General features: G+C 37.9%; 1 protein-coding gene across 1 annotated transcript in view; it reads right to left on the reverse strand.

Annotated features, from left to right (window-relative positions):
- Nucleotides 1–21,562, reverse strand: part of neto1l (neuropilin (NRP) and tolloid (TLL)-like 1, like) — a gene marked incomplete at its 5' end in the record, with an annotated part of 89,527 nt that overhangs the window by 16,875 nt on the left and 51,090 nt on the right. Inside the window, 4 exons of the mRNA XM_079259364.1 lie at nt 3,954–4,099; nt 5,846–5,928; nt 12,760–12,887; nt 13,141–13,182. Of these exons, the coding sequence (XP_079115490.1) occupies nt 3,954–4,099; nt 5,846–5,928; nt 12,760–12,887; nt 13,141–13,182 (399 nt within the window). The remainder of the gene's footprint in view (nt 1–3,953; nt 4,100–5,845; nt 5,929–12,759; nt 12,888–13,140; nt 13,183–21,562) is intronic.

The raw sequence follows: 21,562 nt of genomic DNA on the forward strand, positions 1-21,562 counted from the left end.
GGCTCAGAGTAGAGCCGCTGCTCCTCCGCATCGAGAGGAACCAGTTGATGTGGCTCGGGCATCTGGTCAGGATGCCTCCTGGACGCCTCCCTGGTGAGGTGTTCCAGGCACGTCCCCCTGGGAGGAGACCCCGGGGAAGACCCAGGACACGCTGGAGGGATTATATCTCTTGGCTGGCCTGGGAACGCCTTGGGATCCCCCCCTGCAGAGTTGGCAAATGTGGCTGGGGAGAGGGAAGATGTTTTTGTCTTGTTCTTTTTTTTTAATGCAGACCAAGTAACTTGGAATTCTAGTTCCAAGCAAGTAACGTCAAAGTCAAAACACAAAGGAAGTGTTGTGTTAGTGGCATAACGTGATCACAAGGAAGGAAATCTGATCAGTTCATCTGAATTTCAGCAAAGAATCATGTCATTTTACCGACTCGCTTACTCTGAAGATGACATTGTGAAATCAGTCGAGTTGCATTTCTCCCATCTCATGTAGGGATGGCAGATAAAATGACTTCCCCCCAGTGTAAAGATGTACACTTGTGGTCCTTGAGGGCCACTATCCTGCAGTTTTTAGACGTTTCTCTGGTCCAACACACCTGGTTAAAATAAAATGGATCCAAAATCTCGCTGTCTAGTTTTGCACAATAACCCTTAATTTGTAGCCCCGCACTTTCTTATGACTTTAATTCCACATTAGCTGTGTGAGAATGGTTGCCATGGTGTTAAACTGACATATGGTCAAGTTTCCTAGTCGACTGGTACATGCTTCAAGTGGCAAGCATACTCTATGGTATTGTCTGAGTAGAACTAATGGATGAAACAGTTTTTCCATTTTTAAATTTTACCAGTTAATAAAACACACATCCTGAATGTAGTGACGCAAACTCTCCATCCACATCTTCTTGATTGCAAAGGAGTGAAAGTAACAAGTGCGTAAAGACAGCATGATCTGATTATGACTGAGGAGAGGTTTCTCCACTAATAGACTTGAGTGTCAGTCTCTGACATCGTCATGAACGCAGGAAAGAAACTCTGCAAGGAACAAGAAGCAAAGCATGTGTTGAAGCCCTAGCAAATTTCCGTCTGCAGCCCCAGGGACGTGTTACAGATGAGGCGTAACAATACTGACAGCTGCGAAGTCACAAAGTCACGTTTATCACCTTGGACATAATTGCTTCTTGGGTAAAGAGGGTTTTTACTTTCTTCTACTTTCCTTTATGCCACATTTGTAATTGTACACTACAGTCCTGCATTGTAGGGCTGAGTGAGTGTGAGTGAAGCTGGAAACAGAGCTAGATCCGGTGCGAATGCTGCACAGATGATAAAAGTGGATGTTTGTGTTTGGGGACATTGCCCTCCATGCAGAAGCAAACTCGCTGGGAGTCAGCAGCTGTGAATGGTCCTCTAACAGCTGCTGGTTCTGCTGGGAGCAAACATGAAAAAGGTTTAGGATCAACAGTGGTTGGGGAACACTTATCGTAAAAACTGCCTTGTAAGCTCCATATCCAGCTGTGCGTGTGTGTGTGTGTGTGTGTGAGTTTACGTCAGACATGCACACTTATAGTGCTTGCAGAGTGAATGTAGATGAGCCCCCACCTGTAATGAAAAAAGGGCTCGGCAGTGCTGGTAACTTTTTGTTTTAATTTTGGCTCTTTAGTCATAATAATTACACCCTTATTGACTGATTATTTCTACTGGAGCAAAAGGGAATACAGAAAAAGGTTGCATCACACACCTGGTATGGACCATTAAGGTTTACAGTCCAGACATATCTTGACAAAAGTTGATGTGTACGGAAAGCTTTAGCTTTCCAGAGGGACGTTCACAGCTGAGAGTTGGTGCAGTGCTGCTGAGTCGTGGTGGATGCTGCTCTAAAGGCTGATCGCCTGAGTGACTTAGACTAAATTGTTGCCCCAGCAACAGCACATCCTGGTTCATCTTGGTAAAAAAAAAAGGTCTTGCAAAAAGGACATTGACTTAACAAACATTGGTTCAAGATTTAGTAAAAATCACTTTAAAAAGAAAACAGAGAAATAAATGTAGGAATTTATAATTTCTTAAATTTACATTTCATGACTAAAACTAAGTTTTTCCATATTTGTTCCAAAATGCTTTTGTTTTTCTATTTTTTTTTTTGCCTTATTACATTTATCAGTAATTTTTGTCTGTTTTTTCTTTATTTTTCCATTGCCTGTTATCACCATTTATGTTTACTTTAAAACTTTTGTCATTTAATTTTTATATTCAGTCTTGCTTTTGTTATTTCTCTCTACATTGTCCTTTTACTTTAGCCTTTTTTTTGTCAATACTTTTCACTTGTTTCTTTCCTGAACTACAATGAATGTGTAAAAACGTAGGTCTGCTGAAGCAATTGCTTTTAAAGACACTTTAAAGCACATTTCCTTGAAGAGTGCTTCTTAAAATGCATGATTAAAGCGCACACGGTGTCTGTCGTTGATGAAGAAATAACAGAGTTATAACTACAAATTTATTTTTACACAGACACTTCGCTTTAAAGGGCTGCAAGATGGTTCTCTGTCCACACTAAAGTCATCTTTATCTACTGTTGATGTAAGCTCGATTACCACTGTAGTATGTTGTATCTCAAATACCACCAGCTGTGTAACCCACAGCTGATTCACAGAGCCCTCCTCCTCCTCTCTAGGCAGCCCATGATGAATAGTTTCCAGTGACTTTGAAACAGCTAACCTGGATAAATGAAAGAATATGGAAACTATGGTTGTTTCTAAATGAAGGTGAGGTGGTTGGAGGTGGTCTTAGAGAGAGTAAGCATGTGCGCATCTGTGTCTAAAGTCATTCAACTTTAAGTTGATAAATGCAACACGTAATCTGACTGCCTTATTCTATAACTTCTGGTACAAAACTGGTTTCAGAGATATTAAAAACTCAAGAAAAATCCTGTTTTGATACATTTAGTAAAACATAAAAGTGTGCAATGAATATTTATTGACTCGCAAGTTAACTTAGGGCACCAATGCATTATATCTATTCTATTCTACAGTCATTTAGCAGACGCTTTTAGCCAAAGCGACTTACATACACACCCGATAGGCTCATTGGGGGCAACATAGGGTTCAGTGTCTTGCCCAAGAACACTTCAGCACATTGTCAGGGGAAGCCTGGAATCTAACTCCCAACTCCCAAGACTGACTGACTGCTCTAATAGAAATAAAAGAAATATAGCAAAAGCTAATAAAAATGTGCAAAAGACTAAGAAATGCAAAGAAATGAAGCCAAGTTATGAAAATAAAATTATATAAATTAAATCTTGTAAGAACCCCCCCCCCCCCCCCCCCCCTCCACACACACACACACACACACACACACACACACACACACACACACACACACACACACACACACACACAAATGTCCATTTATTTATTATGGAGCTTCCCTTTTGGATTTTCACTTTTTTTTCCTCTCTAAATTATCATCATTTATTCCTCCTTGTATTTCTCCGTTCATCTTCTTGTTCTTTTACAAATGAATATTGTATATTCAAAAGATGCTTTTTGATTTCCAGAAACGTTGATGCTAATAATTCTCTGTGCGTAGTTGCCTATTTGAGGATTATTTATTTACACTGACGTGTCGCACATTCAGAATCTCCAGTCCTTTTTATCCACACCGTTGTTACAAGGTCCAACTCGCTGCTCTGTCAATAATAGAAACATTTGCACATGTGTGGGAATCTCTTTGAGGTCTTCGGTTAAAAAGATGTAAACAAACTGCATCTTATCCTGGAATTCTTCTGTCTAGTGTTTTTTGTGGCTGATGTTATAGTGTCTATCCCGGTGCCTGTGTTTGTGCAGCAGAGCTGAGCTGCAATATACTCTGTCATTTATGGTTCCCACTAAACACCATCCCTCGTTCGATTTGCTTTGTCATCACCATGCTGCAGTACATGACGTCGTTATTTGTTTTAAGGGAGTTTCTTACGCTCTTGGTAGGTGGTGAAAAGGATGCGGAAGCGACTTCTGCGGCTCAGCTCGTCTGCCCACATGCGGACGACTCCCAGCGTGGACACTAGCATGATATCATTGGCCACCGTGGAGCAGAACTTGCTCTTCAGGTCTTCCACCGAACTGAAAAAAGATAGGGGGACATAAAAATGCATATTTTATTACAGAGCGAGAGGGGCATCTGCTGTGCATGTTAATAATCCTCACAGTTGAACAGAGCAGTATAGTAGCTCACGATTGCCGTTTCCATCCAGGCCCGGGCTGTGCTCATATTGTTGTTATGGTTATTGTAGATAACGATTCAATTACAACCTTATCTCATTTCATCGAGTACTGCTATCTTTAATGAGTGCTTAATATCTCATCTCATGATGAAAAATGTGTTATTTATATGCAGTCATGTCAGTGATAAGAGAGTTGGAAGGAAACAGGAAATCTGCTTACTAAAGTTTCAAGGACATCAATATCACTCTCATATCAGAGTTTAGGATGAGAAGCTTAGGTCAGCAGTTGTTTGCTATGCAGGCAGGAAATAGAAGACTGCTTGCAGGTAAATGAATCCTCCAAATATGTTAAAATAGGAATTTGATATCTTGAGACTTGTTGATGTCTTTGTGTTTTGAATGAATATGTAAAAAAACATGAGATTTTTACATAGTAAGTAAGTAAGAATATAAATAAACAAATAAAAAAAATACTGTACATTTAGAGCACAATGGTGTAATGGTTAGCACTGCTGGATCACAGTAAAAAGGTCGCTAGTTTGAACTTCAACTGTGGGGAGATTTGAACAGTGGCCTTTCTGTGTGGAGCGACTATAGAATACACACACACATACATATATATTTAATATGTATATATATATATATGTATATATATATATATATATATATATATATATATATATATATATATATATATATATATATATATATATATATATATACATATATATATATATATATATATATATATATATATATATATATATATATATATATATATATATATATATATATATATATATATGTATATGGACACTACACAACTAACTTTTGACTGGAAATATATCCATATATCTATATATACCACTCACAAAAAATTAGGGATATACAAATTCTTTGGTAGAATACATAGAAACTGTAAATAGTTCAGAGCTACACTGTTGTTACATTGTGAATGTAGGACATTTAAGTACAATAATGCAACTGTTTCTTATTTCAGACGATGTATTCAAACAAAAACAGTCAGAAATGTCAACGTCTCAATCACTTGTTGCTTATTAAAATCAGTCTGATAATGTCTGAGGGTGAACAGGATGATGAAAAGGGATGTTTAGATACAACCGAACCAGAATAGTTAGTGGTCAGTCAGGGTTTCAGATGTTTCTTTTTTTGTTTTTCCTGTTTTGTTTTCTTGCTGTGTCACAGCATGTTGTGTAATTATAACTTAAACACTTGTACACTTCCAGTCAAACATCACAGTGAGGAGATTATCATTTGCTAGATAACATAATTACCATCTTATGTCTTGATTTATCAGTGGAAAAAAGTAAAAAATATAATAAGTTGAACTGCTATTCATGTTGTGATTTATTAAATAAATATGAAAGTGAAAACAATTTCTTTAACTTTGATCAAATAAAATGATCCCTAAATGTTTCTATTTAAGGCACCAAAACAACTAAAACATGACAATGTTTATTTAAATTTTTAAAATTAAATCTTGTTTTGATTTTTTTTTCTTTTTAAAGATTAAATCTTGTTTTGATTTATTATTATTTAACTTTCTCAGGCTGTTCTGACCTAAAACATAACATGACAAGAACAGAGCTATCAAGGTCAAACGAGAGAGATTAAAAAGTCCCACCTGCCACCATCGTACACAGCCACAAAGTTGCGCTTGCACTCATTGGAATTTGCCATCTCGTAGTCCAGAAAACGTAGGTAGATCTGTCCAATATGGGGAGGAAGAAAGGGGAACGAAAACAAGGCAAAAACAGTGATCAAGAGAGGAAAATGAAAGGACATCATGCACTTCGACATATCAGAGAAAGGAATGACTACGTAAGAAAAAAAGAGTGAGAGAAAAAGATTTCAGCTCCTTATTATACTGTTCATGTATTTTAGTCACTATCCCAGTGCCTGATATAGCAACTCTTGAATGAAACAAGACTGAAAGGCTGCAGCTAGTACAAAGCCATTACATCCGCATATCGAATGAGGACTCAAAGACGGGTCTATTAGCTTTAGACTCATTATCCATATCTGTTAAGATAAAGCATTGCACAAAACTTACAACCTTATTAAACTTTAAGGAGACCTTGGGCCCTTTGCTTCAAGTTTTGAATGTCAACAGCAAAAATGTCCCCAACCTTTTTTTTTTTTTTTTTTTTTAAAAATAAATTCAGTTTTCACCTTAGAAGTAATTACCTACCCAAAGTATTACTACACTATGTAAACACACTCACCTTAGGTTTATTCTAATGTTTAAGTATGCTGTATGGTTATGATTTCTTCATAATAATCCCTTGTTTAATCAAATATCCACCTTGCTCCCCACCTTGACTCTTCAGAGCAGCTATTGTGCGCTACCCGATTGCCCCCACATCATTGTCTGTCACTCATTCATCAGGATGAGATCGGCCAATCGCAGCCATGGTTTTGGTTGGCTGCGCACAGCGTTTGCCACCATTACGGTTAATGAGTGGACCGCTCCCTAACTGTGACAGAGAAATGTGATGCTTTAAATGCCCAAAGACGGAAGCTACAGATGGAACGGGATAATGGACCTTGCAATGTCAACCTGGATTTGACAACATGACAAGTCAAATTGATCAGAGGGTGAAAACATGCTGAGCTCTTCTTCTATGGTCTCATATAGAAGTGAATTATCTTTTATCTAAAAGATAATATATATATATATATATATATATATATATATATATATATATATATATATATATATATATATATATATATATATATATGTGTGTGTGTGTGTGTGTGTGTGTGTATAATGGTCAGCTTTAGTTGTCTATAGCTAAAAACAAGACTACATAAGATGCAATTTAATATCATAGTAGAGCCAACATATCAACATTCTTCTTCTAATTTACAACTTAAAATACAAAGAATTGAAGGATGCACATTAATTAAGACACTTGGCTAAGTTATTCAACCGAGTAGTGGGCAAATAAAGCATGGAGTTTCCATCCACAGCACAAAGAATGTGCTGAATGCAACTATCTGTAACCAGCTATGGAGTTATTTCAGCGGAAGAAAATTACTTGAGAATGCAAAACACTAAACTGAGCAGAAGGCCTTTTGCATAGACTTTATCTGGTAGCTAAGAGGTCATTAAAACATTGAGTTTGCAGTAATTAAAGAGCATCTGAACCACTACACTGCTGTCTGGAAGGAGTCATGACACTTGCAATACTTAGCAGTTTGATGTCCTGATGACGACTCAATTCACTCATCATGAAGAGTTTTTTTTTTTTTTAATGCATAGTTACAGGATATACTGTGTGGGGGAAAAGTGCATAAAGATGTTTGTTTTTACTCAGGTTTTTATGCAATTTGTTTTCCAAACATTTCCAGAAAGTTGAAATACTGAACACAAATATTTGAAAATCTCAAAAACTAATGTTTTACACATAACAATAATATAGTATAGAATACATACAAGTTAATAGCAAGATATTGAACAACTCCTGATTCCTTGTAAGGGATGCCTTTAACATATAAAAAAAAGCTACAACAACAACAACAACAAAAAAAAACAAAAACAAAAAAAAAAAAAAAAAAAAAAAAAAAAAATATATATATATATATATATATATATATATATATATATATATATATATATATATGTATAGCCTACCTACATTGTTATACCATAGATGGTATAACAGTGTTATACCAAGATGCCAGTTTAATGCTTGCTGATCTCTTTATGAAATGATATTGTGTTAGTTGGTATTTTGTGGGCTGAATTTGTTCCATATCATCCATGCACCTCCTGCTGAAGAAAGATAACTAAATCTCTTTAGATGTAATATCTTTGATCATGCTGCACACTCAAACTCATTGTCTGATAGATACTGTTGCTGTGTGTGCTGACTGGAAGGTGAACTCAAGCGCCTCATTATGTGGCAAATACACAACAGAATCCGAGACATACGGACAGTTTTCTGCTGCTCCATCTGATAAGATCTGACTGGCCGATAATGAAGAAAAACAGCAGACTGCAGACCCAAAAGAACTGCAGTGGATCAGGAATGGTAAAATCACAAATTTTAAATCTAAAAGGTGAGAAAATGGGCTTCTGCTTTATTGATCGCAGTGCCTACTAATGACGAGGATTCCATCACTGACCAGGGGATGAACATCTTCTGTCTGTGGCGTGAACGCGCCTGCATCTGTGGATGCTGCTCATTACAGTCAGAAAGACTGTCTATATTGTGACCATTATCTTTATGAAAACAAGCAGAGGTGTCAGCCAGTGCAGACAGTGGTGGTGGAAAAATAGAAAGGACAAAAATGGTCTGAAAATCTCCCTGCATATGACTAACATCTGTCAGATGGGTCTGAATGGCTGTCAGAGCAGCGGAAACAGAGACATGCATCTGAGAAGTTAAAATGAATTTCACAGTCTTGCTTCTGATTAAACATTGGACTTTGTTACTTTTGACATCAGTAAAGTTAAATTAATTTATTTATATGCAGTCGGTGTCCACTAAATCATTTTAAAGTAAAAGCTGGTGCTAAAATGACACACGCTGGAGCAAAGTAGTAAAACCAATGCATTCAAAGTGCTGCAGTGCTGTCACTTCTGGCAACAACACATGGCCATTACTGCTTACCTGCAGGTATGTCTACCCTCACCATCTCTGCCATCTGCCATCTCACCCCTAAACTCAATCCCCTATACATTTAGACCTTCGATAAAATGCATTATTAAGTATCTTCCCTTTTTCCCCTCCCTTCCCGTTCTTCCTCCTCTGTACCCCTGCTTTCTCTCTGGAGTGCTCCTGTGCAGTCTAATTAGAGCCTCCGGTATAGGATGTCATTATCTCTCTGCTGTTTCTGGCACACTGGCTACAGTGCAGTACTGTAGCAGCATAGAGGAGTGCAATCACATGCATGCACATGTACAGTAATAGGGGTGGGGGGATGTGAAGCTTCGGCTGCATTCGCTCAGCATTTCCTTCACTGCAGTAACATATGAGCATGCACGTGTGACAAAAAGGCTTAAAAGTGAGGTTTTATATGTTTTATGAGTGTTGCAGTGCAGGTGAGCGCTTCACGACTCTCAAGACTAAGTTATACACAAAGTCTTATTAGCTTCCTTGTCTATCAGTGCCAGTAACCGCCTACCTTCGACTGCTGATTTGCCCCATGAGACACCTCTGCAGGTTGAAATTCAACATTCATTTAAATCAATTTAAAGCATTTCCTTCTGAAGGCTCACATACACTAACGCTCTATGCACATAACCCCCATCATAGCCACACACACACACTTCAATGACTGTGGCTATGAATGCGATCATCTTTGGTGCCATGCCTGAAACGCGCCGCCAGAAATTTGCACTTCACAGAGTGGCTGAGTTATCGATAGTGCTTTTTGAAAAATCAGCCATTACATTTATCAGGAGCCACCGTGATGACTCAGAACGTCTGAACATGGATGGCGCAGTCTTATAGTTCATGTGGCCTTGACTTTAAAAGGAAGTGAATAATAAGGACATTTCCACGGGAAACAAGGACATTAGCAGGGAATATGTAACAGGAAGGGTTTGCCAGATAAGAACAGCTGCTGTGGTCATGAATCACAGTCCAACTAATGTTATCAGCCAGTCGTATCAGAAGCCGGTATGTATGAACCGCATACAGCTGCTACATGAAACAGTACGTTTCTTTTCATTTTAAGAAGCAAGAGAACACTCAAAATTTACTCAAAATTTATTAGTAGAATTTTAGATTTGTTGTTTTTCTTTTGAAACAACAAAAATAATAAAAGAGTATTGAAATAGTGATTAAATATTATCTCCACATTTGTGAGCAGTATCGAGGTTCAGAAGTAAGTGCGATCCCTTTTATAAATGCACGTTTTTTTCATGCTAATTAACACATTGATTATAAGTGAAAAAGTCAGAAATGATAAGAAAAAATGCAATGTGATTAATAAACAAATATATCAATAAAAAAAAGTTTATTTAATACATTTAGTGCTCACAACAACAAAGCTTCTATAAACAACCAAAAGAAGTATGTTTCCTCCAGCTGTAGCTAACTGATTTTTGCATGCTATAATACAACACAGTGTAAAATAAATAATGCCCCAGATTTGTTTAGTTGATAACTGATGAGCATGCATTGGGACATTAGTGTACCTTCCCGTAAATGCACCGCACCAAGTCAGAATAACTCTTCGATGGTCATAAAAGCGAAGAAGAACATTATGTAACATTAACATGTACTGCATCAGTGAAACAGATTGTGACACAACTGAGCTGGTCTCACAGCTTCAGTGTCTCACGCATCTGAAATAGCAAAGTTCTTTGTTTCTCTGCATACAGATCCCTCCCTATAAAGCCCAGACAACGTAGATTGGTCAGCCCCAGTGATCTGATCAAACCTCACCAAACCGTCTTCATTAGCTCTTTAATAGAGGCACATACAGTACATGGCTCCCAAAAAACAAGATGAATTAGGACTACTATTAAAGTTGTGGAAACTAAATGACATAAAATGAAATTATTGGTACAATGACGGTTGCACATCCATTTCTGGGCAGGATATTGGTAAATAAGTGACATTTAAACACTAAGGGCCAGATCTACTGAGATCCCAAATTGTGAGTAGAAATTTGCATGTGCAAGCTAAAAATTTTGCACGTAGGGAAGAATGATGCTTTGCGGCTGAATAATTTCATAATATTGCACAAGACTAAGGCCAAATGTAAAAAAATCCATTATGTACCTTAACGGTAGGTCTGACATCGTACTTAAAAAGAGCACCCCTGCTGTGAAAAGCACACACACACACATATATATATATATATATATATATATATATATATATATATATATATATATATATATATATATACACATACATATACATATATGCATATGTATGTAAATTTTTAAGGGTAACAATGAAAATATACCACCTACAGATGAAATGATGTTACTTTGCTCCTTGAGGGGGAGGATGCTTTTCATGGCAGGGGTGCTTTTTCGGCGCGACACCTGTCCTGCAGCCAGCAGTTTTCACCCGAGAGACAGACAACAGTGATGAGAACAGAGGTACTGTTGTGAAGTTTAGACAAAGTGATGGCAGGGAGAGAAACTACATCAAGGTATGTATTATTTCTTTCTGTATTTCTTTTTGTTTTTACATTTGTTTTTAATCTTGTACAATATTATAAATAGATCAGCTGATTTAGCACGATTGGTGTAAGCATAGTCGGAACTTTGATAACGTCGGAGCACTTTTGTTTTGAGAATAAAAATGCAGGGTTTTCCTGTATGCGGTAGGTTTTTGTATATAAAGCGAATTTGCATCTTTCGGCCACCGTAGATTCTGTCCTAAATCTAATTCAATTTCAGATTCACTGTAAAGGAAGTGTTTTTCATCTAAAGTCTGAATATGCTGTCACAGCAACATTAAAAGTACCTGCCCAGGCTTGTGAAGGTCATGCTTTTTCAATTAAAGTCCTGAAATAGTGACTAAATCCTTTAGCCTTTTCAATTACATACCTCAGGATACTTTTAGTCCTTGAAATAGCTTGAAATAGCTGCTCAAGCTATAAAAGGAAAAAAAACAAACAAAAAAAAACGCTCATATTCTATTAAATCAAATTCTGCAAATTCACCAAGATATGAGCCAACACTAATTGAGAAGTAGATTTACTGCAGTCATGAACTGGAATTTAAATATGCGTCTGGGTTCAAGCCCTGGACACATTTGAGAGGTTGTAACGTTCATAAAAACGGCCTTTTCCTCAACTACAGCTTTTAGCCTCAGGAGACTTTTAATCCTTTAGCATTCATGCAGCACAGCAACCGCTTGTAGATAAGGAAGCATGTCCAGTGAGTGTTGGGGGATGAAGTTAAGGTGTGTATTTGCATGTGTGCCCTTCTGTATTTGTATATGCATGCAGGGTTGCATCCTTAACACTAGTGGTGAAAACTAATGGAAGCTGCTGGGCCTTGGGGTCATTCTGCATGGCAACACCGTTTCATCAGGAGTGCCTCTCTCTGTCTGGTTTGCACAAGTCTCTTTCTGCTTTCCTCCTATCACTCTCTGCTTCTTCAACCCCCCCCCTCTGTTCCTCTTGGCAACAGTGTGCTGATTAGGAAATGGGTTTGACCCCAACTAAACCATTCTGGCTGCCGTTTGACCCTAGCGGGGGTACATGTTCCAAACCCACTGCATGCCACAAACACTCACATTGAAATACTGCTAAGAGACAAATCAACATGCAATATCAAAGCATTCTGATGCAACCCCTGATCTTGCTGCACAAGTGTAGGAATACCACATGGAAACAGATCATTATTAAGGAAACATACTCAGTAGAAACCGAAAGGAATGGATATAAAAGCGAAATATTTGTTAGCTGGGTAGCAGCCCTTCGGGTCAAGCTGTCATCAACCCATGTGACTGCAATACAGTTTAAATTTATGTGGTTTTTTTTATTATGTGACATTTCAAATTTGGCTTCAAATTGAATTTACAGTTGAATGTGGGACTGATTTATGTCACCAACCTTGGAGCGTGGCGGAGCACGGATGTACCATTTACAGTCCACAGCTTCAGCAGCACCAGCTTTCCCATCTCTGATGATCTGATGGGACTCAACGATACCTTCTGGGCCAACCATGTCATACTGACAGGCTGAAACACACACACGTCCATAAACACACGCACACACATAAAACCGTGCGCACACACGCGCACATGTGCAGTTCAAGAATGCAGACAGGATGAAAAACTTGAGACTATATGAGCTAATAAAACCGCACTGTGACATAGCTGTAGTCACATAACACAAGTGTTAGTAAAGTATTGAGAAAATGTTAATAAAGTTATACAGAAAGAGCGAGAAGGAAAAAAACAGAAGCAGGAACAGAGATAGGAGTATACCTACAGGGCAGAGGTGGGGGTACTCCCAAGTCTGCAAAGTCTGGATCTGAGGAGAGAGCAGAAGAGGGGAGAAGTGGAGACATTCATTTTTAATGCATGATTGCAAATTCAGAATCTTGACAGAGAAAAAAAATGAAGAATAAAAGTAAAGAAAGAAAATAAAAAACACAACCAGTCCCAATATTGCACTGGGAAAGTGCCAATGCTGCTAATGCATCAGTACCAGTTGAACTTATGAAACAACAATGAGGTGATTTCAAATCTTTCACTTCTATTACAATTACTGAGCAACACAAAGATACTCCAAACCAGTTAGGAGTTTAGGAAAGTAGAAAAGTAAAAGGAGTTACAGTAAATGCACCCAGTGAATGAAATATTATTACCTAAGTAAATACTACAACAGATGGGTTATTAAATGTAAAGCATTCCTATGTAAGCAGCATTTTACTGTAGAGCTTCTGCATAGCAGAAAATAAAGCTAAAAAGTTCTTTTTTTAAGTTTAGTTTCCATATTTGGACAAATTTTCAGATCTTTGCAAGTTGGTGAGAAATATATTGTTCAATGATGTAGAAGAATATGAGGAAGTAAACCGTCGCTGCTGCAGACTAAAACCACTTAGAGACATCTGAAATGAGATTTCTCCTGCATCCTGCTGGGCAGTTTAAGACTGTGTCTGTTAAGACAAGCCTAAAATGTTGGACACCACTGGTTTAATCTCTGAAAACAGAATGGTATTATTGTTTGTGCAAAAATATGTAGCTGTCAAGTCGTTGCGGTGTAGTGGAAAGTCCAAGTACAGCACTAGTACAAGTCCTTAAAACTGAGAACACTTGCAGAGATGTCGTTACTTTTCTGCCCAGAATCAAAAATTAGTATTCACAACTAATTCATTATTATAACATGAGCATGAACTTTTTATGCTGGAAAAAGGGAAGGAAATGCGGGCAGAACACAAAAGGAGGAATTTGTAAAAAAAAACCACAAGTGAATCTTCTGGACATATTGTAGCATGAACAAGACGACTGAGTCAGAAAACCGGCCGGCTTGTTCTGCATCAGGAAATAGCAGTTTCAGTTGAAATACTGAAAGTATTTTGGAACCATGACCAACACGAGAAAACAGCTGACTCAGGATTAAAAACATCTGACAGTAGTTACTACCAACACAGGTATAACTGAGAAACAACAGCACATTATGAACTCTATGGTGCAAGTCTTACTGCAGAGGATCTACGTCTGTATTCAGACTGTGTACGACATTGTGCATCCCATCTCAAAAACATTTAAAGGACATTGTCACCCCCACAGCCCAGGAGACTAAGTCAAATGGAAACCTTTAAGAAAGCAGGTGGGAAAGCTCTCAGACGTGATGTTTACTCTGTCACAGATGATTGGCGGCCATCTTGTCAAGAGCAGTGAATAATGCTATAATTCATTGCTTTTCCTTCAGGAAAAGGACTTATCTAGTCAATATAACTTCCAGTTAACTAAGTTTTCTTTGTTCATTAATGATTTCAGGATTGCTTTAAACTGGTCTGAATTGTTATCAAATAATATTGTAGGGTGCCTTGAGGTTGCAGCTGAGTGCAAACTGAGCGCCGTACTCTGCAGGTTTCTCTTAGTTTCTTTAGCTGTTTTTGAGTTCTGCTTTATTGCCTGTTTTATTTTGTAGAGTTTTTCCCCACTTGTGTATTCTGTTTCCTTCACATCCTGACCCATGTTTCTGCTTGTTAAATGTCACATCCCACCCCCCAGCTTATCCTTTATTCATTGCCAGTTCCTTGTGCGTCTGTTTAATCTAATTAAACCTTCGTACTACTGTCACCTTGTCAGGTGTTTCAGTCCTGCTTTTGGGCCCCATTTCCTTGTCTCTAGCTTCCACTTGACACTAAGCTTGGTGTCACACATTAACCAACCATGCCTTGAAACATTCAGCTGGGTCATTTGTTGACTGCCATGGTTGAAGTAAAAATCTAACCCTTCAGAGGCAGTGCTATCTCTTTAAATCCCGGGTGTCCTTGACGGCCACAATCCTGTGAAACACCTTACTCAAATGAACCCTTTAAGGTCCTAGTCTAGCATTTGTTGGAGGTAAATTTGCAGTGACTTTGATGAATTTCTTCATAAGATTTTGAAAATAAACTGGCCTGAACATCTCTTCCAACTAGCTTGGGTACATAAAAACCAAACATAGTGTTTGTTCTGACACTACTGTTTCAAATTCCAACCGTTTCACTGTTGTTGCATTATAATTAACTTCTTCCTTTTCACATCACAACCATTTGCTAAAAAACATTTATTCTGTTTATTCTTGTCCTAAGCACACAGAGAAACATTTGTCTCTGGCCTTTGTGTCAGTGTGAACGATAAAAGGTTAAGTGATTGTGCAGAACTTCAGGCTGTTGGGTCCATTTCATTAGATTCAGGTACACTGGAGCAGGGAAACATTAAAAACCTGGAGGACAGCAGTGCTTGAGGACTGACTATAGACACTCCTGCTTTAGTTGTAATTGTAGCAGTCTGAATGGGGTGACTTTGAGCGCCATGTCTGACCCAGACCATCGAGGGGAACCTCCTCAATAAAGGAAAAAGGAGCCTAAAAGTGGATCCAACAAAGAATTACTAATTTCACATCAGCAGCCATATGAGGCACCTCTTATGGTTACTCTTTACTTTGAATGCTTACATCCTCCAACCTGACTAACATGGAGCTCCACCAGGTTCACGACCCTCTACATTTTATCAAATACCAAGCGGCAACCTCCGGCGGTTAAAAGTGAAGCCTATGCGGAAGTGTATAAAACTGCAGTTCCCCCTTCATCCACTAGGTGCTGGCTGCAAAACAGAGCAAATCTCCATAGACTCCCATGTTAAAAAGACCAACTTCATGACAGAAATAAACACGTTGACAGCCTGGTTCAAAAATCCATTTTCGGTTTAATAGGTCAGGTTTACCTTCATGACAACTGTGGGGGGAGTGAATTTTTTTCTAACTCGCCCGTTTAAAAGTAATTTAATCTCGAAGTTCGGCATATTTAGGGGCATGTCCTTTTGATTGACAGGTACCAATCTCCGGCTCCAAGTCAGAAGAACGTAGAACAACCGTGGTTTTTAAGCCAGTTAACAACGTGACTTAGCTTTAGCCCGCTTACCTCCGTTAGCTGGTTAGCTCCTGTTATCTCCGAGTTAGCTCGGTAAGCTCTTAGCTACAGAAAGCTTGGAGTTCGCTCGATGTCAATCATCCATCATGACGCTCACAGCCCCCCTCTCAGCTCCACCTCTTTGCCCATATTTGTATTTTCCGGGCTAGACGACGCGCATGCCTCTACCAAGATGGCGATGGTAGGAACCCACCCACCGAGCTTCAATTCAGCTCTTCAGAAACCTATCAGTGACGTCACGGAGGCTACATCCGTCTCTATGTACAGTCTATGGTTTACACAGAAACAGTTACCACCTAAACTTGCTGAAGATGCTGACATCCAAAGTTCAAATGGGGAAAAAGTTTAAGCAGGAAATCTCAACCAAATTGTCTTATAATAATACAACAATGTGATATGGTAGACAAATAACACTCTTTTATCTTAGTTAAATTTAGACGCAGACATATTAAACAATTTGCCAGCTAAAGCAGAAAGCAAGCCAGCATCAAAGTGAAACTCATGCAGCGGATGCTCTCTGCAATTCCATTTAATGTTTTAATCTCTTGCAGTTGCAGCTGTGTCTTACATCATTTGCTATAATTGTGCTTCATATAACAACACCTGGTACATTTTTTTTCTATTACAAAATGTAGAACCCTCTAGTGTGACTTGAAACTAAAAGAGCTGTTGTTTCTGGGGGCATAAGAACGATCAAGCAGGCATGACAACAGCCATGATGAGGTCAGTATTTACTTGTAGGTCAGGAAACAGTCTGATTCATCAGATAAAGATTAAAAATTCCACTTAAAAGTTTTATCACCGTTTCATTTTGCAGAAATAAATTAGAGTTGCAGCAACATTAAATGTACCTTGAAAAAGGTTGTAATGAATTTCAGCAGATCATTACCGTGAATCTCATCTTTAAACAGAAAAAACCTTTAAACATTTAAAAAGAAGAGAAGAGCCAAAGCCAAGGAGAGGGAAAGAATTTGCCAATTTTATAAGATAAAGTTCTGTAAGTCAGCTTGATGCAAAAAGGTTTTAAGCAGTTTTTATATTTTAATGTTGCAGTCAATTACATCAACAAGCCCACTGCTGCTGAGGGGGCGTAACCTCTTCCTGTTACTTCAACATCACAGTCTCTTGTCCCCAAAGAGTCAGTGTCATTCTTCAGACGACTTCCCAGCAAACGACTGATGGCTGAAACACTCTCTCTCCCTTTTGTGTGCATGCGGTGTGGGCAAGATTGAGTTTTTTTTTCCCCCATCACAATCTTTCAGACTCATAACACAAACATGACTTTCAAATGGATGTCAATTCATAAAACTGAAATATTACTATCAGCTTTTTGCAAAAACTTCTGTTCCACTTTTCATCATGATAAAAAGAAATCTAAACGAAAACTAGAAACTGCACATAAACACACACACACACACACACACACACACACACACACACACACACACACACACACACACACACACACACACACACACACACAAACATCCTTAAGGAAGCCTTTCACATGCAACCCTGACATAATACCATAATATACAGATTTATCTTTCAACTAAAGACATCCATATCATTAATTACATTCCTGCTGATCCCATTTAATTCTAGTCAAGCAACAGGGCAGTTGTGCTTTCAAAGATATGCTGTGAGTTGATCTCTGGGCTGCTTTCATCTGAGCACAGAGCCTGCATACACATTAAAGGCAGAAAAGGCGTCACATTAAATCTGATTGTTCCTTGCTGAATGGTGACATGACTGCCACTGACTGGGCTCACAGTGGAAAATGAGTTCTGATTGCACAGCAGGAACTCCTTGCCTATATGTCAATGATTTCTTTTCTTTGTGTGTGTGTGTGTGTGTGTGTGTGTGTGTGTGTGTGTGTGTGTGTGTGGCGCATTAGACATACATATTATGTTTCTATATTACATATATATATATGTATATACATATACATATATATATATATATATATGTATATACATATACATATATATATATATATATGTATATATACATATACACATATATATATATATATATATATATATATATATATATATATATATATATATATATATATATATATATATATATATATATATATAATTTTTCCCAATTACAGCTGTGTCCGAATAAGGAGATGTTGGCAAACAGAAAAAAAGAAGGCTGCAGAAAACCCTCTGTCGTTATTGGACTCAGGACCATAGAACATTTTTGTGAACACACATCCAGTCTTAAAATCTTGAGGCTTTTACAGCACTTCTCTCCTAATTAATTGTTGCTTTCAATTAAGGCTCAAATGATTCAATCTGCAAAAAGCCAAGCAGGGACTAGTAGGCAATTGTACCACTGGGCTGGACCTGAACGGCAGAGGACTTTTTTTTTTATGGTATTGTCATTGGGAGAAAGCCGGGCTTTGCTTGAATGTAGTTCAAAGAAAAATACCTCTGTCCATCTGAAAGACAATTCTCCTCTCAAACGGGAAGCACAAGGATATAACAAGAGAAAATAACACATGCTTCTTTGCCCTCAGGCTGATTATATTGATTTTACTCTTTGCTAACTGAGTCTTTAGAAACTTGATAATAATTAAGTGATAAAGCAGAAAAACATCACTATCTCTTTAAATTAATTAAACATACTGACTACTACAGTTTCAACCCTTTGCTCATAACTGTTTTTTTATGTTTTTACGGCATACTGTAAATAAGAAAACATGTTTATTATGGAAAAAGAGTTTAAAATGGCGGTAAAATTATATAATTTTGTGTTGCGGCATCACAAGTGGGCAGCCGTATTATATTCCATAAGTTTCACTACAATCTACTATACAGAGGCAAACTTGGTGACGGACAGTTCTCATGTCTGCCATCTAGTGGTAGGAAGTGGTAATAGGTATGTTACTTGTTGCAATTTTGGCACTTAAAAGGGTTATTGGTGTTTTTGTTACAATCCTTGATTATGGAGGTGAAGGATTTGAATGCCGGACTAGAAGGTGTGAGGCAGATGGATGTGAACTCAAGATCTGATTTAAAATGAAAAGACTGAAAAAAAAAGAACAATCGAAAGCAACAGCTGGAAAACCAAGGACTTAACAAGAAAAACTAAACCATGAGTACAAGGATAATGAGTGCAAGAACATGTCTATGAGGAGTAAAAACAAAGAAGCCCATTCTGAAATGGGTGGACAGGTGAATGGATCCAGGTGAATGAGAAGCAACAAAGGTGGTAACAGAGAGCAGTCAGAGGTAACTAGGAGCAATGACAGCTAACAAGGAAAAACACACAGAATTAAACAGAACACACACACCACACAACAAAACTTAAAGACTGATTTTTTTTTTTTTTTTTTATTGCAAAGGAATGAAACCACTTGCTTATCAGCAAACGTCTTCACCCAGGAGTGTCAAACTCCAGTCCTCAAGGTCGGTATCCAGCAGGTTTTCGTTCCCTCGACCAACACACCTGATTCAAATCAAATGAATCCAGAAGTTTCTTCTCAACCTATTCATTATTTTTGGTCAGGTGTGTTTGGAGCATGGAGACAAAAAAATAAACCTGCAGGATACCGGCCCTTGAGGACTGGAGTTTAACACCTGAAACTTAGAGTATTCTTTAAATGAACTTAATGAGATTGTACAGTGGGGAGGGCAGAGAGTGTGTTTCTTAACATTTGTCTTGATGGACAAGACAACACACTATCTAATGCATGTTTAGAAAAATAAACCATGACCTGGAGCTTAACAATTTGTAGCAGAACGCTCAACGAGCTGCTGTCTGCAGCCAGCTGGATCATATAGCACAGGTAAAGTCCATGTTTCTTCATCTGGGAACAAAATGCTGTAAAACAGGGGCGTACAGCTCTGGTCCTTGAGGGCCACAATCCTGCTGGTTTTCTATGTATCCCTGCTCAGACACACCTGACTCAAATTAATGAGTCATTGTGCTAAAGTTCATAGACTGTTAGATTCACTTAATTTGAGTCCGGCATGTTGAAGCAGGAATACATAAAAAAAACCTGCAGGACAGCAGCCTATGGGAACCAGCAATGGACACCTCTGCGTAAATGGATTCACTCCACTGCTGGTTTTAGAAAGTTTTCAAAAGTGCACTGTTTCAGCATTAATTCACACCTATTACAAAAAAAACTTAACAGCATTATGAAAAGCACACAGTGAGCACGTGTTTATATCTTTCTAACAAAATTAAAGATATTATGAAGTTTACTTGGTTGAGAGCCTCTGTGTTGTTTCCTGTTGTGTGTGTCGAGCTGAAATACAAAGAATCTGCAGTCCTGCGTGTTTAAAGTTAATGTAAGTTGGACAAAGCTTGCATATATCTAGCTCTGATCAAAACGAAAGTCGGACTTCATGTAAAAACAAACTTCAAACCCTAAGTCTCCGAATGACTGTAGAAACAAGGCGGTCAGTAAAGCTCTTACTGGGACAGACTAGAACTTAAATGTGTTTATCTTGAGTTTTCTTAACAGAATGTTGTTATTGTGTCAAAGCCCTGACTGGTTTCTACCTCAGGTTGTGTTTGCAACCTGGACATGAAATTAAATTCATTTCCCAAAACTCAAGCTGACCTTTTGTTTGTTTTGCTGTACGAGTTTACAACCAATGAGACATCTAATCAACAAATACAAAAAGGTCGAGAAATTGAACAAATATTGGCATTAACCATAAATGGAAACATTATTGATATTAATCAGATGCCATTAAAGAAATCAATAGATTTGTCACTCCACATTCAGCATTTTCTTTCCCACTAAAGTAAACAAGACACCACATATCTGCTAATTTTTCATCTTGGGCCATATTTTCTCTCTTATTTGCGTATAAAATATTTCTGAGTGAGAAACACCATGAGTAATAACCACTTTACAGAACATTAATAGCATTAATAGGGCAGCAATATAGGTGCCTGTTTTACACAACTTAGTAAAGGATGCCTGAACAAACTAAACTTTCCACTTGAGTTCATGTCATTAAATGTTTGCTGTGCTTTTTAAGTAATAGCCTCTGACATTGCATTAATCTGTTTTCATGTGACAGCATTGAAGTATTTAAAAAAAAAAATGATTTAGTTTAAGAATTTCAATTTGACAAAAATCCAAACTAATATAGTAAGAAAGAAGAACCTGCCAGAGAAGCAGCACTTTCATCAGTAGATCTATCGGCTTTTGCAAAAGTAGTCTGGATGCTTTCCCACCCTTCGGAAAAGCTCAAATAGAAACCACAATTTGGATTTAGAAGCCTATCTTTA

Source organism: Telmatherina bonti, assembly GCF_933228915.1.
Source record: "Telmatherina bonti genome assembly, chromosome: 20".
Taxonomy (NCBI): domain Eukaryota; kingdom Metazoa; phylum Chordata; class Actinopteri; order Atheriniformes; family Telmatherinidae; genus Telmatherina; species Telmatherina bonti.